The 18,625-nt window shown below is 43.0% G+C and overlaps 1 protein-coding gene across 1 annotated transcript in view; it reads left to right on the forward strand.

The window, feature by feature from the left end:
• Window positions 1-18,625, forward strand: part of LOC146869628 (solute carrier family 60 member 1-like) — a 182,904-nt gene that overhangs the window by 37,280 nt on the left and 126,999 nt on the right. The window contains exon 2 of the mRNA XM_085608908.1: window positions 12,430-12,628. Within this exon, the coding sequence (XP_085465034.1) occupies window positions 12,430-12,628 (199 nt within the window). The remainder of the gene's footprint in view (window positions 1-12,429; window positions 12,629-18,625) is intronic.

Below are 18,625 nucleotides of genomic sequence, written 5' to 3' on the forward strand. Positions count from 1 at the left end.
GAAATAGTTAGAGGACAACATCAGGCGCCGAGACTGCTTACCTAGGTAGTCTCGTCGGCCATTTTGATAGATTGGGATGCCTGTCATTGCTATTAAAGCTTGGCATGTCATTCCAGATTTCTAAAAGATACTGACAGTTACTCAGTTCTTGACAGTTAAGCCCTCTCTACGCTATTAGCTATCTCTGCTCTCCTGCTTAATCCCTTACTGTCCTGCTCTAGACCGGCTGTTGACAATTAATTGATCTAACTTAGCCTCCCTCCTGGCATTTTATTTTACCCTTACCATGCATCAACAAGATCTCCTTAATCAAGCAATCCCTTCCACTTCCCAGAAGTCCTTTGAAGACAAATTAAAAGAAATGCTGGAATCCTTTTCTAGAGATCTTGAAAATAAAATGGATAAGAAGTTAGCAAATATAGCTTTAGATAAAAATAGAACTTCAGATGAAGATAGATTTTGGTCAACCAATTAAGATCCCCTATATAAGAATGGAGGTAAGGCTAATAGGAAGTGTAAAAACGTACAAGCAATCTGTCCTAGTCACAAAAGGGGTACATTTTCTGATTCTAAGAAAATATCTGTCCACATGAATATTGGTAGTATCGAGTACACACAAGGGGACCATGGAAAGGGTCCATCTAACGAATCAGAAATACAACTAACTAACGCTCGCAAACACAAGGTTATGCAATGTGATGACTCCTCGGGGAGCGCCGAGGTTGAATTGAGTTGTTCCTCTGATTTCGACTCAGACGGATCTGAGACATTACCACCAAAGGACAAATTAAGGTAAATTAAACTGTAAACATCATGTAGAAAATCAGCACAAATAGTAGCCAATGGATTAGGAGAGTTAGATGCAAAACTAGCCCAAGATGTCGCAGCTGCTGACCTGACCTGAGGCGTGCTTACTTTCTGTGGACTCTGCCGGGTGTGGGACTGCGAGGACCAGCAGTCCACACCAACTCCAGCTGGTTCCTCTTCCCGCCCCGCCTTCCTGTTGCTTCATAGCGGCTCGCGGCCCCCGCTTCACGGGAGCCGCTCGCAGCTGCTGACCTGACCTGAGGCGTGCTTACTTTCTGTGGACTCTGCCGGGTGTGGGACTGCGAGGACCAGCAGTCCACACCAACTCCAGCTGGTTCCTCTTCCCGCCCCGCCTTCCTGTTGCTTCATAGCGGCTCGCGGCCCCCGCTTCGCGGGATCCGCTCGCAGCTGCTGACCTGACCTGAGGCGTGCTTACTTTCTGTGGACTCTGCCGGGTGTGGGACTGAGAGGACCAGCAGTCCACACCAACTCCAGCTGGTTCCTCTTCCCGCCCCGCCTTCCTGTTGTTTTCATAGCGGCTCGCGGCCCCCGCTTCGCGGGAGCCGTTCGCAGCTGCTGACCTGACCTGAGGCGTGCTTACTTTCTGTGGACTCTGCCGGGTGTGGGACTGCGAGGTCCAGCAGTCCACACCAACTCCAGCTGGTTCCTCTTCCCGCCCCCAACGTCTCTATAAGTTGCAGACATAAGCCGCTGTGCGGGACGCACGCGGGAAGTGCCGGGCAAAGCCCGGGCCAAGGGCGGGCCCGTTTGAGCCCGTTCGAGACTGAAGAGACTGGGCTGGGCTACTCCCTGTGCATTCCCGTACTGAAACTTGTTATAAGTAAGTAGCCTGACAATGGTAGGTGGAATGACTAGGGGTAAAAGTGCCGTAGCTGGTACTACCATGGCAGGTACATTGGACAATTTTATTGTAAGAGCTGCTAATCTTCTCGAACGAGAAATTGACCTTACAGAGCGTCGTCTTTCTTTGGACCCTCTTTCCAACAAACGTTCATCTTTAGGCAAAATTGCTTTGTCTGTTACACCTAAGGTAACTACTATAAATCCTACTTTAATTGATTCCACGGCTAGTGAGGATGAAAGTAACGATGTCTGTACGGATTTAATTTTGGAAAGAAAGGGCGGTAAAGAAGGTAGAAGTACAGCTAGGCCTGTAACCACTACGGCAGACGCCATGACTAACCAACTAGAAGGTGTATCCACCCGAGCTCAAATACAAGCTGTTACTGAGGCTATTCTCCCTTCCTCTGATCTAAATTTAGGAGCTAAATCAAAACAGAAGCCTGCTCAGCGAGGAAAAAAGGGCAGTCAATTGAGATCGACGAAATCTAAAAATACAAAATTGGCATCCAATTATTTATTGGGTGCTGTCGAACAATCCTCGACTGAAGCAACTGTAGATCCAATTAGGCATTTAGACGATGGTTTTTATTCAAAAATAGGGGAAGTTTTTGCTCTTACAACTCGCCCTATCTTGGATAGACTCAACTTGATAGAAGAGCGTCTTAAGAAACTTGAACAGATTGCTCTATCCAACTTTGAACTTAATCAATTGTTGAAGACAGGCTTATCAAGAGAGCCCTTCGAACAGCTTCCCCTTGGCAACCAAGCAAGTAATCCTATGGAGAAAACTTTTGTGCCTCTGGTCACGTCTTCTTCAGACCCGCAGAAGGGAACATCTCGGGATAAAGGAGAGGATATTGCTTGTATCAAAAACTCAACAAATGTCAGCGGACTTAAAGATTTACCTATAAGAGAAATGTCCTCGCAGAAATCTTCTGAAGTTAATACTAAAGCTAAAAGTGGTATGGTACAGAATATTAACGAGATGGAAAATAGATCTGCTTGTAACAATGGTGGAGTTTTCCTGCTACCCAGTTTAGATTTGCCGCCAGAATCCTTGCCGTATGTTATCGTATTGACAGGGGTTCCTGGTTTGGAAGAAAACACCACCGAAACATATCACGAGCTGAAGAATAAAACAATGCACTGGCTCAACACAAATCGACCACTCCCTCCTTATATACATACTAAAATCTTGTTTGCTCGGAGAGTCAGTTGGGTGGGTAGGAGGAACAAAGACATATCTGGGGACTGTATTGTTGTTAATTTTAAGGATACACAGGCTGTAAAATACATCCAGCAGGCACGACCATTTTTGCCCAACACAAGAATCAGGCCACTTCCCCTTGGCTATTTCTATCCTTACCAAGCAAATAATAGCATGTGGGAACAGGTAGGGAGGGGCCAAACAAACATCGATTTTCAAAGAGGTAGGCCGGCCCCAGCTGATCAGGGTTGGCTCGAGGCCTTCCCAAGAACAAACAGATATAGTTGCCTAGATATGGTTGACTGACTACCCCTAAAATCTATCGCATCTGAATCCACATGGCAGGTGGCAGCTGATGATGTGTTAATTTCACCCTCTGGTTCTTGGCCTGCCCAACTGTCAACTTCTCTACAGGATAAGCCTGAAAACATCCCTATTAATATTGAGGGTGGAGAGAAAATTAATTATTTCCCACTGCCCGAAAGAGGAATTTCTGAATGTGGGGCCTCTCGTGAAATTCTCAATGTGAGATCATCTAAAGATGCTGTCAGAGACTCTGACTTTACACTCTTGTCTTGGAATGTTGCAGGGCTGTCTGCCAGGCTAGGGGATACAAGTTGTATCTCTTTTTTACATCAGTTCTCGATTATCTGTCTACAGGAATGCTGGACGGTTAACCCCATTCATATGAACGGTTACCGTACTTTTCACACGCCGGCAATTCATACGATAAGAGGGAGAAACAAAGGGGGCCTATGTACTTACGTATCAAATTGTTTAAAAGAAACTAAAATTTCTTTTTTCCCCGTTTCTGTTTTTTATCATATACTGTCTATAACGTTTGGGGGTAAACAAAACATAATTTTGATAAATTTCTATAATAATATCCCGAAAGATGTATGGGCTTCGACTTTTAAAGAATTACACGAGACCCTTAAAAACATCGATGAAAAACAAGCCCCTGATCCTTGTGTGATCTGGACGGGTGATTTTAATCACTTCCTATGTCCATTTAGTAATCGAAATATCTGTGGACTGGGTGAGGTCGTTGATGTCTCCTCGGCACACTTTTCCCATATGTCCTTGGGAAATTATTTAAATGAAATACTTTTCTCTCTGGACTTGGGTTTTGTAAATGAACTCTGTTCTCCTCCAGTCCCCTTCAATCCTACATTTATAGGAAGGGGTTGTAAATCAGTCATTTACTTCATGTTAATCTCCAAACGATATTTCTGTTATATTTGCTCATTTGAAATATGAGAGATAGCAATGAGCGATCACTTGCCACTCAGTATGTCCTTTACCATCGCGGGGGGAAAAAGCAAGTCAGATACAACGGTCCAGAATTTATATAATTACAGACTGGAACTTGCCAGGAAGAACGGTTACACTCTAAAATGGGACAAAGTGGAACCAGTGGCTTTCTTTAGAAAATTAATTTGTTCTAAAGAATTGGAATTTAATACTTGCCTCTCTGAGAACGAGGATCCCTCCAAAGTCCATGACGCATTTCTTAGTATCACTGAAGAAATAAGAAAGTTACTCTCAAAACCCCAGAAACCTGGGGCGAGTAGGACAAAGAGATGGTTTGATAGAGAGTGCAGTAAGACTCATGCTCATTTAATGACTCAGCTAAAACGAGATCCTAGGGTCATGGCTGAAGTTAGATCTGCTAGGTCTGCTTATCAACAGGCAGTAAAAAATAGGAAAAAACAGATCAAACAGAAAGCTTGGCAGACCCTACAGGAAGCCTGCCACTCAAAAGATAGTACTGCTTTCTGGAGAGCGGTGAATGATCCATTTTTTAATGACAACGTAACAGATTCTATCGAGATAGCCATTAGCGAAGAGTCATGGGTGACTTACTTCCGGGAGCTTTATCAAGTAGATACTGTGGTAGCTGCAGAGAGGGGGCTAAATTTAAGAACTCAGGATTCAGTACCTTACCCAATAAATGTTGAATTTTTATTGGAGGAAGTCCTGATAGCTATCGATAAGAGTGCCGCGGGGAAGGCACCGGGCCCGGATGGAATTCCCGTGGATACCTTTAAGGCTAATACTAAGTTATGGGCCCCGCTTTTAACTAATGTCTTAAACAGCTTTACCAAAGCCGGCTTTCCACTGACTTGGCAGGAAGCCATTGTGGTGCCTATTTTCAAGAAAGGTGATCGTAATGTACCGAAATGTTATAGACCGATCTCCTTACTTGATTCGCTTATGAAGATTGCTGGGAGAGTTATACTCAACAAATTGCAAATATGGGTTGATGATAGAGGTATTCTCTCTCAGTTTCAATATGATTTTAGGGAAGACATGGGAACAATTGAGCAAGGACTGAACTTAGCACTCCTATTAGCCAAGTACGTCGAGGCCAAAAATGAAAACTTATTTCTTACCTTTGTGGATCTAAGCTCGGCCTTTGACTGTCTTAACCACAATAAACTTTGGCTAACAATGCAGGAAATGGGAGTGGACCCAAACCTTCTGATATTTATTAGAGAACTATACCGTGAGGCAGGTGCCAGGGTACGTTATGGGGATAAGGGGGATTGTACTTCTAAATTCCCAATAGGAAAGGGTGTGAGACAAGGCTGCATTTTAGCCCTATTTCTGTTTAATTTATATATTAACTCGGTAGCATCTCATCTCCTGGAAGATATGCAAGACTATCCCAAAATTGGTAACTCCTATATCCCTATTCTTTTATATGCAGATGATGCTGTAATCATGGCCCGGAACCAAATGGGTCTCCAGAGATCGATCAACAATTTTTCAGAATACATGGGTAATAGGGGTCTAAAGATTAATATAAGTAAAACTTTTAATATGTGCTGCACTAAAAAGAAGAATCTTAACTGTAATTCCTTTCTATCTAACACAAAAATTGCGACCGTGAACACTTTTTCTTATCTAGGTATCAACTTTGACAAAAAGGGCACTTGGACAGCAGCAGGTGAAACACGAAAACTAGCATTTTAACGAGCAATAGGGGCCGTCAAACATTTTTCTAATAAGGTGGGAGGCCGCTCAGTACCAGTCTTAATAGACATTTACAAATCTAAGTGTGTATCCATAGCGCTATACGGTGCAGGAATCTGGGGGATAGCAAATATTTCTAGTATTCAGTCCTGCCAGAATGCTTTCCTTCGTTACCTACTGGCAGTGCCTGGGTCCACTTCCTCTTATGTATGCCACCAAGAGCTGGGCGTATCATATATCTCGGATCATATTAAATTGGAGCCTATCTTATTGTGGCATAAAGCTTGGTCCTGTAATGAGACAGGTCTGAATAGGGACATAATAAGGGACTGCTTAGGTCTTGATGGGGCGACAAAAATTTCCTGGCTCAAATATATAAAAAATTTCCTTGTGGATATGGGTCATCAAGAATTCTTCGATACACCGAATAGTATGGCTGGGCTGTCAAGAAAGAAGCTCAAGGAAACCTGCCTGCATTTCTTAGCAGAAAAACGCTGGCAGACAGAGAAATGTAAGAGTTCTGTTATGGCTAACCACCTACTTATTCAAAATGAAGGTATTCAACAATACTTGAAGTTAGTGCCCAGCTGCTACTCTCGAATGTTATTGTCTCGCTTTAGGGCAGATATCTTTTTTAGATTAGTTACCTTCCCTGAGATGAATTGCTGGTTAAAGGAACTAATTCCCTGTCCTTGTGATTTGGTTTCCGTTCAATCTTCCCTTCACTGTATTCTTTTTTGCAAATTCTACTCAGAACCTAGGAAAAGTATTCTTCGACCTGTTTTGAAAAAACTAGGCCTGAGACAATGCAGAGTGGCATTGGTCAGACTGCAAATGTTAGATGATGAATTTCTTACCTTCTCGGTGTCAATGTTTCTTAAAACTATTATTAGATTCAGGATTTCCATGAATTAGGTCTTTTTTAATAGAAAAACCTTGTTTTTTAAAGTCAAATTGTTTTATTTATTATGAATGAAATGTTATATATGTGTGCTTTTATGGTTTTGCTTTTAAAATCGAATAAAGCTGTTTCTGACTCTGACTCTGATTGAAAAAAACGTGAAAATGGTGAGTGTTTTGTTGCATGGCAGTGAAATCTTGGAGGATAAAGTGAAAATTAGATTCCAATCTGTGGAAGGAGCAATTTGGAAAACATGAATGGATTTACTTCAAGGTTTTTCAATTTACGTTTTGAGATTGAACCTGGGAGTAGCAAACATGGGGGGCATATTTACAAGCCCCTATCGCCACTAGAACTTCACTTTTTTGTCATTGTGGTGGCGATAGGAGCTTCAGCTAGTTAGGAAGGCAGTGCTAAGCCACTCACAGTGGCTGAACGCTGCCTTGTAAATAAGGTACCCTTTCACCCTTGAAAGGGGTGGGCAGTGGGTGCTGTGGTGAGTGTTCCGCCACAACACCCATTGATTTTGGCTCAGCCACATATTTACAAGAGTGGCGTAAATATGGGGCAGCGCCAAAATTAAGGCCAGGAAAAACCTGTTCTTAACAGGGCAACAGGAGGAGGAATGCTTTATTTCTCCTTGTTTTTGCTGTTTTTATGTGTGCTGCATTCTCAGGACACATAAAAACAGCAAAATGCCATGCATGATTGTTTATATGCAGGAAGGTGTCGCAGAAAAATGCAAAGTATGAATGGATGTGAATATTTTAATATGTTTTATGATTTGTTTAATACTTGCATTAATCAATCATTAAATAAACCTTAAATAAATATACTTGAAACTATTGCGCTACTGTATGACGGAATCTGCACTATTCCATGCCTCAAAGGTGACCGGGCCCTATCCGTTGTAGTTAACAGAACGCGGGTTAGTTATTCATTATTACTTGCACCATTGAAGTTTCTACCCAGGAGTGGTTTTGAGACTGTACAAAATGTTGCTTGAAGTGCACCATTCAGGAGCACTCCGACTGCTCATTAAAGAAAGTTCCTATCCAAACTATGATTGGGATAAATTCCTGAACACCCACGACAGAGGACTACAGGAAGCATGATTGAAGTTGGGTTTTTTCAACTGGCACTTGTCTCACTACCAATTATCTTGAGCTAATCTTGTCCTGACCTAGGATGCTGGTGCTGTGTGCACCCTCAAGGGGAAATCACGCACCTAGTTTCCTCCGGTGGCTCTCTCCAGGAATACTGGACCCAAGTTATAAACACCATGAACACTTCCAACTTGGTCCTACGATTTTCCCCAGAACTTATCTTCCTTCAGGACATTCTAAGGGCCATATTTATCTTGTAGTTGCGTCACTTTTGCACCACACAAAGGGGTGCATGCATGATGCAAATACTAAGTGCGACTTATCAAGCCACACTAAGCCGCCTTTCTTGGCCCTGAGGGACTTGATAAATCTGGGGCAACGCAGAGCAAGTAGCTGCGTTACTCTGACCTAGGGAGGCATTCCATGAGTGGTGGGTGAGTGTTCCCACACAACACCCATGGAGTTTGACCCATTCCCAGATTTACCATTACTGGTAGACCTAGGAATGCGCCAAATACCACATCTTCCCGGGGGAAGCGTAACGAGGAACATTCTGCAGCACACATAAAGAGGAAAATGCCTCAGGGGATTGTTTTTGTGCAGGAAGGTGCCCCATCCTGCACAAAAGCAAATCCTGTAGGCACCCTTGCACTATGGTACTTCATCACATAATTATAAATATACCCCTCAACGTCCCTGAGATTTCAAGGCACACCAAACATAGAATAGATATGTTTCTCTCCGTGACCACCATGGCCATCCTGTGACAATGGAAATGACTGCCTCCGACACACAGACTGGATGAGCAATATGGCAGCTGCTGCTTCCTGTGAACAGATCATCTACCACCTACAGGATGACTGGACACTTTGAGGACATACGGTCTCCCTTCCTCCAAGACCCGATGCAAAACCACCTTAGGCTCACACGACGTTAAGCTTAACATCTCAGGACAGATTGTTTCATATTTTATTCTCTGTGTCACTGCTCCTCCTCAGCATTTATTGGCTGAAAGACCCATACACACTTGACTAGTTTCCCAATGCGCTGTTATATGGTCCCTCCGCCCCCCCCCCCATCTTTTAAGGGCAATACACTCTTCACTGTTCACTGTTGAATACTTTGTGTTATTTGCAGTGAGCCCTGATTACTGTTTGCTGCTTATATCATTGTTATTTAACCTATTGTTTCACTTGAAAACTCAATAAAGAAATACTAAATAAACAATAAATGAATAAATAAACCATAATGCCTCCTTTCCAGCAATGACCTTGTATTTTCTGTTGGAAAATATTAAGAAGAAAAAGAACCAAACAGCTAGCTAAGACTTTCTTTCAAGCAGCAGATAAAATTATAGTCTGTGAGCTGCCCCTCTCAATTTGTGCTGCCTCCAACAGGAAGCATTGTGATGTTGCAACTCGATCAACACTAATAACCTATTACAGAAGAGTACCACTGTAGTTTTCTGAGTACTGATGACTAGTGATGTCACAATTTGTAATGAAATATTTAGAGACATGTTTTTATAAGATTACAGGCTTCCATTCATTATAAACAAATAAATAGAATCCACAGTTCCCTCAGACATACTGCACTACAATGCGCCTGACCCACAGCCTCGTCATAGATGTGACGTCAAATCATCACATCCAGTCCAGGGAAGACATGGCTTGGCAGTTCGGGCTGGACTGTTCCCATGAGGCACAGGGTCAGACTGATTTGCATATGGCCATGTCTGAACTGGGGTGGCAGAGTGGGCTAAAGAACGGTGATGGATTGAACCCAGATCAGTTGACTGGGGGTGAGTGCTTGCAATGTTCAACACTCCGTCCATCATTTCCTTTGGTTTTGCTTTGTTCGCCATAAGTTGGCAGGGTATGCTCAGACATGAGTCCCTTGCTCACTTTGCCACTGGATTCAAGCAAGCCTGGCTGAAGACGGCTGAAATGCCAGAAACCGGTCCTAGGAAGCTTGTTTCCGGTCCAGGGAAGACATGGCTTGGAAGTTCGGGCTGGACTGTTCCCATGAGGCACAGGGTCAGACTGATTTGCATATGGCCATGTCTGAGCTGGGGTGGCAGAGTGGGCTAAAGAACGGTGATGGATTAAACCCAGATCAGTTGACTGGGGGCGAGTGCTTGCAATGTTCAACACTCCGTCCATCATTTCCTTTGGTTTTGCTTTGTTCGCCAGAAGTTGGCAGGGTATGCTCAGACGTGAGTCCCTTGCTCACTTTGCCACTGGATTCAAGCAAGCCTGGCTGAAGACGGCTGAAATGCCAGAAACCGGTCCTAGGAAGCTTGTTTCCGGTCCAGGGAAGACATGGCTTGGCAGTTCGGGCTGGACTGTTCCCATGAGGCACAGGGTCAGACTGATTTGCATATGGCCATGTCTGAACTGGGGTGGCGGAGTGAGCTAAAGAACGGTGATGGATTAAACCCAGATCAGTTGACTGGGGGTGAGTGCTTGCAATGTTCAACACTCCGTCCATCATTTCCTTTGGTTTTGCTTTGTTCGCCAGAAGTTGGCAGGGTATGCTCAGACGTGAGTCCCTTGCTCACTTTGCCACTGGATTCAAGCAAGCCTGGCTGAAGACGGCTGAAATGCCAGAAACCGGTCCTAGGAAGCTTGTTTCCGGTCCAGGGAAGACATGGCTTGGCAGTTCGGGCTGGACTGTTCCCATGAGGCACAGGGTCAGACTGATTTGCATATGGCCATGTCTGAACTGGGGTGGCGGAGTGAGCTAAAGAACGGTGATGGATTAAACCCAGATCAGTTGACTGGGGGTGAGTGCTTGCAATGTTCATCATTTCCTTTGGTTTTGTCAAATCATCACGACCCAGTTTAAATTACCAGCATTAAGAGGTAGAAAACCCTGAACTACAGGAATGCGGCATTGACATTGTGGAGGCTGATTCCGCTTCATACAGATGGCAATAACATAACATGATGTGTGTCAAATCCACACCATTACCACTGGAATGTTGTACTAGAGAATGCCAAATCCACGGAATTGCCACAGGAATATTGCATGGTTGTGCGCCAAAACACTGCGTTATTATAGGAATTAAGCGCTATTTTGTGTACTGAAATGAGGATACCAGGCTCGCACTGTGCCTCAAAGTGCTTTTTAAATTGAAGCCTACCAGACAGCACAGCAGTCTGGTTTGCTTAAGACTTCTTGGGAACATTCTGAAAGCTTCCCTGGGAATGTATTCTGCTCTTTGCTTACCATTGGCATTGTGGTTGGTAACTCACATTTGCTTTCTTTCAATTTGCTGGCTGTACTTTTTATAGGCTGTCCAGCTTGAGCTAGTCCCTACTCTGGAGCATGGCTATTTCCAGAAAGCAAGCACTCATGGAAGAATAGAGTTATCAGGCCCATACATTTTGTTCTTTTTATTTTTTATCTTGTCACATTTGCTGTGCATTTAATGACAAAAGTCAAATGTCAGGCTCCATCTTCCAAGTGAGCTTGGTGTTTACTTTTCTTTCTTTGACTTCAAAGTGAGAGAATAGGCTTTTTTTGTAGCACACAACAAAATGTAAATGTCTGTAAATGAACTGTGCAACTATTTCAGACTATATCAGAATTAGGAGAGCACAAATGAAGCACATGTTTTTGTAATTCTTAAGTGTGCTGGTAACATACATGTTAATACGATGGAAACAAATCAGTACTCTAAGTGATGCAATTTCCTCACATTATCATTTGTGCGCTGTATAGATTTATCAGCTAATCTCTGTCTGTGCAAATTTAATGTTTATTTCAATTGAAAATGTGTTGTCTGTAACGCCAATGCACTACCAAACCATGCATACTCCACTCTATGACACTCTACACCACTCCACTCTGTGCCACCCCACTGTACAACACTTTACTTTATCTCACTTCACTCTGTGCCACTTCACTCTACAACACTCTACTCCACTCTATACCACTCCACTCTATGCCCCTCTATGAGACTCTAGGCCACTGTAAGGCACTCCAATCTACAACTCTCCAAGCCACTCCACTCCTAAACACTCTACTCTACTCTATGCCACTTCACTTTATGACACTCTATGCCCCTCCATTCTACTCTGCTCCATTCTGCAACACTCTACACCACCCCATCTATGCCATTCTATGTAACTTTACTCCTCTCTACACCACTCCACCCTGCTCCACTCCACTTTACTCCACTTCACTCCCCTCACTTCTCCTCTATGCCACTCAGTTCTATGACACTCTACTCTATGACACACCGCTCTGCAAGACTTCAGTGTACAACACTCCATGACACTACTCCACTCTATGCCACTCCACAACCCATTCACCCCAACCTATGCCACTCCACAATGATCCACGCTACTCTATGCCACTTCACAACACTCTCCTCACTACTAACTTTTAATGGCGATGTACAGCAGCCACACTGATGTACAACATGGCAAAAACACATTGGCAAAGCCAATAGCTCGTACGTAGGCATGACCTTCTGGCCTTGTCAATGCTTGTTGAGTGTGGGTGACATCCTTTTCATTGCTCATGTCCACCAGCTCACTGAGCACTTCTGATTGCAGGTTGAAGCAGTCACTGATCATCCTCTTCCTCTCCTCCCTTGCCATCTCGATTGTGTTCGCCATCATCCCGTTCTGCAACCATGTGGTGGCACTGGCTGTGGTGCTGGCTGTGGCAGGTCTGGCAATGGGAGGCATCGACACCATCTCCAACATGCAGCTCGTGCGGATCTACCAGAAGGACTCTGCCATCTTTTTGCAGGTCAGTGCATAACTTTTCCAGTATGCATGGGCTTCTCTGGAGTGTCATTAACCCGCCACATTCCCCACACATGCGCATCTTTGCGAGCTCCTGAACCAAGTTAGCAAAAAGTACATTGTTAGCTGATATCAAAGGGAGGGAGGCAGACATCATTCTGCAGCACTAAGGCCTCCTACCTAGTCATGGCATGGTTGAGATCTTGTGAAGACTCGCCTTTGTGCAGCAGTGGTGCTTCGTAGCTAGTCTGAGTATGATAAGTGTTATTTTTTAATTGGGGAACTGGCACATGCCTTTGTGATAACGTGAAATTTAGTAGCCAGTTAGCACATGGCATGGATTGTGATTGTGGGGCATCATAGAGGACATCTTGACAGAGGCATCATTTGCATTAGATTGACTAATTTCCACCGGAGTACCTGTACATTGCTCTTGAAATACAGGAGGTACACTTGGAACCTGGTGCTGCTATATGAAGAGGTATTGATCATTTGAGGCCTTTTAGATAGATGATGGATAGATGTTGGATGTTGGACAGATGAAAATAATATAGACAAAATAATGTTTGTTAAAATGAGGTGTATTTCTAATTTTGGGGCATCAAACAGTTGATTGATATTATCATGGGAGCTCGGAAGGGTGGAGAACATTAACTGCTATTTGTACTTGTTAAGCGCATCAATCATCCCAAGGGATATCACAGCACTGGAAAGTATTGTCCTGGTATGATAGTGCTCAATGACCCGTCAGACTGGGACTAGAGAACCAAGATACAAGCTATGAGTCTCGCTATTTACCACCTAGGGAACAGTGTAATTTTTAGCTTCTTTCTAGATGCCAAATAATCAGCCGTGCGGGGAAGGCCTAGGGGGATTGGAGAAGGATCGACCTCCTACTCTGGTTTTCTTGATGCATTTAGTTTTGGCCAGAGCGAGGTTGCAAGACCTCAGTTGTCATGTAGGAGTGTAGAATTCAATTTTGTCCTGAAAAATTCAAGGGCCAAGCTTGTGTAGTGCTCTATGTGCATAGCACATGAGTTTTAACTTGGCTGTCTGGCGCACCGACAGCCAGTGGAGTTCCTTCAGGCACTCAGATGCCAAGCTATACTTGCTTTGATTGCAAACAAGCTTAGCAGCAGCATTCTGAATCACCATAACTGTAAATAATATGTAATCTGATTTAGAAAAATCTTCTGCATTTTCTAATAGTGAAACATTGGAGAGCTCAGCAGATTATGAATCAGTGTATTGGTATCATCATTATGGTAATAATGTTTTGCATAAATCTGCAAATCCTAGAAATGTGTTCACATACCATCAGTGGGAACATTGTCCAACACCATCAAAAGCCAGTTCAAAAACCATTGCACAAAAATGTCCATATTTTTTCAGGGTTTAATATGTCTGACCAGCCTCATATTATTATAAGGTTACACCAACATCAGCACAGAAAAACTATGTTAACAAACACCAAACAGATTTTCTCAGCATCCTTAATTGCCCAGTTGTCTGAACAAGGTTACGACTTATGGAAGGACATCATAGACCTAAAATCAGTCTGGGGTACTAGAGAATGGCAAGTTCAGGGAACAGAAGCTTTATTTAGAGCATGCCTTATCCCTCAACAAATCATGTTTTTGAATGAGACAGTGCAACAGACATCTTGCCTTGGACTAGCCAGTAAACAAAGACTTGAACACACCTTGGCTGCCAACAGCATCATCAACCGAGGGTAATGAAACATTACAGAAAGGAGTTATATTAAATTACATCATACAATACAACAGATCAGATCCAGATTGGAAGAAATGGTTGATTTGGCCCACAGACACCAATGGTTGTCAGGAAAGATTCATGGGTAAAACCGAAGGGTTTAGTAGCCATAGGCCAGAGCCGCGTTACGTACAGAGACAACATCCAGGAGCTGTGACATCCTACAGTGTTGGGAAGTTGTGCCTTAATTGGCTAGAAACCTCAACACTCACAGAAGTGAAACAACACTTATCCTTACTCACACAGGACATGGATCTTAGGGATGTTTTACTAGGTCCCAGGAAACCACGTCGGAAACGTTTCATATATGCTGGCATTTACGCTGCCTACAATGAAATTTGGAAAATATCACAACAAGAAACCGCAGAAAGAATACGAGAAATAGACCGTATTAAATTAGAGAAATCTCTTGCAGTGGTAGACAATGGGTTAACAACATTGACCTCCAGAATATATTCCTTAGGCAACATTTTATCTTCTGCGATAGACATACTGGAACAAGATTTGGCCATATTACAACACGGGCAATCTCAATTACGTTCTATTATATCATTAAGCTGGACACTGCAATCTTTGCGTGCAGGCTATCTGCCTTGGCGTTTCATCAACAGTACGTCTCTGTTTTCTGAATACAATCTAACAGATAAACAGATAGAAATGGCACAAAAGGGAGCTAAATATACAATGCTGCGTAGTCAAAAAACTGGCTAGATTACTACACACAGAATGGCTAATCCATGGCCACATAACTCTACCGGTCACTAAGTTTCAGTTTCAGTATTGCCTTGAACAAAAGCAGGCAGGCAAATATGAAAAAATGGGTAAGGAATACATTAAGGAAACTTGGGAATTACCATACAGATTTCGATGCCGGAGTGGGGATCGTGAAGTGTTTCTCAGTCGTACAAACTGTAGGAGCGCTTTAAGTGGATTGCTCATATGTCTGGACATTCTACTGCACAGGGCTTGTAATGGTTCAGTGGCGCACCTGTCCCTTCATCTGAGAGGTGCCTTAGCTGCCGTGATTACTCCAGCATTGGGAGACTTTCAAATGGGAGTTACTTGATGTTGAGCAGTCAAGGCTGCTGTTGAATGCTCCCGGGCATCGCATATCTGGTAACCGTGAGCTCCAGGGTTACTTGTGGTATGCATGTATTGTTTCCACCGACACATACAGTCAGAGAGGCGCCATTATGGCCTTTACTGAATTTTTCTTTAATACGGTTTGATACTCTAGGCAGAATGAAAGCCATGCTTTTACAGAAGTCTGTGCCCTTAACCTCCGCTCAAGAGACTTTTGAAATTGAGATCGCAAGGTCTTCAGCTGAGATACAGGCGTTTATTAATACAAACTGCCCTTTCCATTACATTGACATGGTAAATCGTATCTTTAACATGTCTGATTGACTGGCATTGTCCACCTATTTAAGACCATAGGTTCTGTACTTCTAAGCACCTTTCAGACGGTACTTGGAGTTATACCAAACTTCATACACTCCGTATTCGGAAGCATCTTTGGAGGTGTTCTGCTGATCCTGTTTCTAATAGCAGGTATCCTGATTGTCTTTTATCTGCTACACAATGGGCGTCCCAGTCACGAAGGATATGGAAAGAGCGCTCCTGGAACGGAAATACCGTGACCGAATGGTACAATACCTGGGCATGCCTCGCCTGAGATTCTAAGTGCATCTTGGTTCCTGCTATTTCGACCAGTGTGGATGGACTGCATCATACTCGTCCTCCGATGCGTGTTTTGCAGAGAAGAATGCATGTTAGACCTTTAATTGACACTCCCATCATGTGCGTAACTGGACGTGAATGCTCTACTGGACCCAATAACAGCCCATGTTCTGCAGTGTCCTCAGTGCATTCCAATGTTGTTGGCGGCATTCCTTGAGCCACCATAGGTTGTAACTGCACCTGTTGGTATGGACATTGGCTCCTTCACTGACACCCAGGCTTTGGACGGCGTACAGGCTGCCCCAGCACCTGCTGTGGGCAGTGTGGAACATCATCTGTGCTCAATTGATGTGCTTTGTGAGGTGCTACAGGGGTCGTCTACTGCGGAAGCAAGCAACAAAAATGTTGCGTCTACCAGCCATGACACATAAAAATTTGACTCATTTTGGCTCATCGTGTGCTGGGAAAAAAATCTCTTTTAAAACAAGCTCAATTTGGAACTCAGAAACAAAATTGACATTGACATTCCTCTCATTTATTTGGGCATTAATGGCTTTCTAATTCTTAAAGATTTTTTAGAAGTTTTTTTAAAGTTTTTAACATTTTAACAAAACAAATGTTTTATGAACTTTGAGCATACCTATATCTAGTTAGGCTAGTAGTACGCTATAGGTTACATATGTCGTCCAGTTGGAAGAGGAGTGGGTGTTATATTTCATATAGGTACCTTACATAGGCGTAGGTAAACATCACAAACTTTCACCTATATTCTTCCCTACATTACATACATTACGGTTCTTAGGCACTGACCTTTGACCTAGATACGACACTGCATTCAGAACGTGGGGTTTTCTCTGGTTCAATACTCATACATTATGCATGAGGCTTCTTGGAAGCACAGCAGGACTCAAAGCAGGATGAACATCTCGTGTATAATATCTATGTTAAAGTTCAAGCCCGACGTCATCCTTTAGGCCGACACAGTAACACAGTAAGGTAGGACCCCTGGGGAGACCTATGGGTATATATACATCATGTCTTGCTTAGACAGACAGAGGAGACTGTGGCTTCCCGGCTAATACACTGACCAGAGACGCTTAGGTTCCTGCATGCAGTCGCTCCAGCTAGCAGTGGTCTAACATCCCTCGTGGGGTGTCCAACTCGAGACCAGGATGAGGTCCTATATTCTCTTATTTCAGGTAAATGGGGTTGACTAGACCTTAGAGGGATTCTTGGCATAACACCTACACAGATGCTAGGTACATTTAGGTACATCTAGTTAGGGAGACATCGTAGGAGTACGCACTTATAATCATGTACTCTATGTACTTGTATATTTTCATGATTACTGCAAGATGGTAGAACTACACCATTCCTATACTTTTGTAGTATTGCTAACCATATATCTCTGCTACTGTCTAATGGTTGTTGCAGCTCATATATATATCAACACTAGAATAACAACTGTTCAATAAATACTTATTGAAACACCCAGACTGTTTATTCTGTGTATCTCTGAGACTAACTAAGTGAGCATGAGTGACTGAGCAAAAAGTAGTACATTGTTTCCACAAGCCTGAGGGATCAGGGTTGTCATGTTCTGTGGTTGCCAGAAACTATTCTGTCCCCGATAAGAGGAGATTCTAGTAGCACTGTGAGCTAGCTAATGCAAACAGGCTAACATATCTGTTGGCGGTACTCGGAGCCAGTCTGCCACCAAACCCACAGTTTATGTTATCCGGAATGCGCAGATCCTGTATAGGATATATAGGAACTACACAACAGTTTCTCCTAGCAGATTTGAGGGTATTGTGGTAAGTCTATAATTCTTGTTTATAGAACTGTTTATCACTACTTTCTTCAGACAATATCCACTTGTGCTCTAGTGCTTTACATTTCCTTTTTTAGTAAATTAAGTGCTGGTTAATACCATTTTTCTGGAGGTATTTTCCTGTTAGGTTTGTTTCTCAGCCTGAGGGCACACAGGTCAAGTGTATTGATGATTTCAGAGTGTAAAGGTTCGGCCTCTGCCTGCATGGAAGGTGTCCTTAGAATGTTTTGACCATATAGGGGGAAATGAGAGTCAGGGCTAGTGTCAATTATCGTTTATTATGTAGGCTCGATTGTAGAGGAGGAAAATGTTTCCTAAATTCTTTGAGATAGCTATGAATATTCAATAGTTTATCTAACTTTTACAGGAAAATATTACATGTGCCCCCAGATGTTAAAAACGTATTGTTGTCAACGTATGATGTAATAGAAACAACTGCACAATAAAATTAAATACTTTGTAATTCAATCAATCAAAATATCTTTATTCGGTGTTCCATTGAAAACCATAAAAGTACATATTGATAAAAGTACATACAATTATTATCTTACATTAAAATTGATACAAATATAATACTTTAAGAACGAAATCACGTGTCTCAAAAGCTCTCCCCGGTGGCTAATCAGAGTTGACTTGAGTATTGTAACACAGGCAATTACATCTGTTAATAGAAGTCTACATGTAAACCGCCCCGTCAATAATTGATTTACCTGTCGT

This window comes from Triturus cristatus, chromosome 1_1, assembly GCF_964204655.1.
Source record: "Triturus cristatus chromosome 1_1, aTriCri1.1, whole genome shotgun sequence".
Taxonomy (NCBI): Eukaryota; Metazoa; Chordata; class Amphibia; order Caudata; family Salamandridae; genus Triturus; species Triturus cristatus.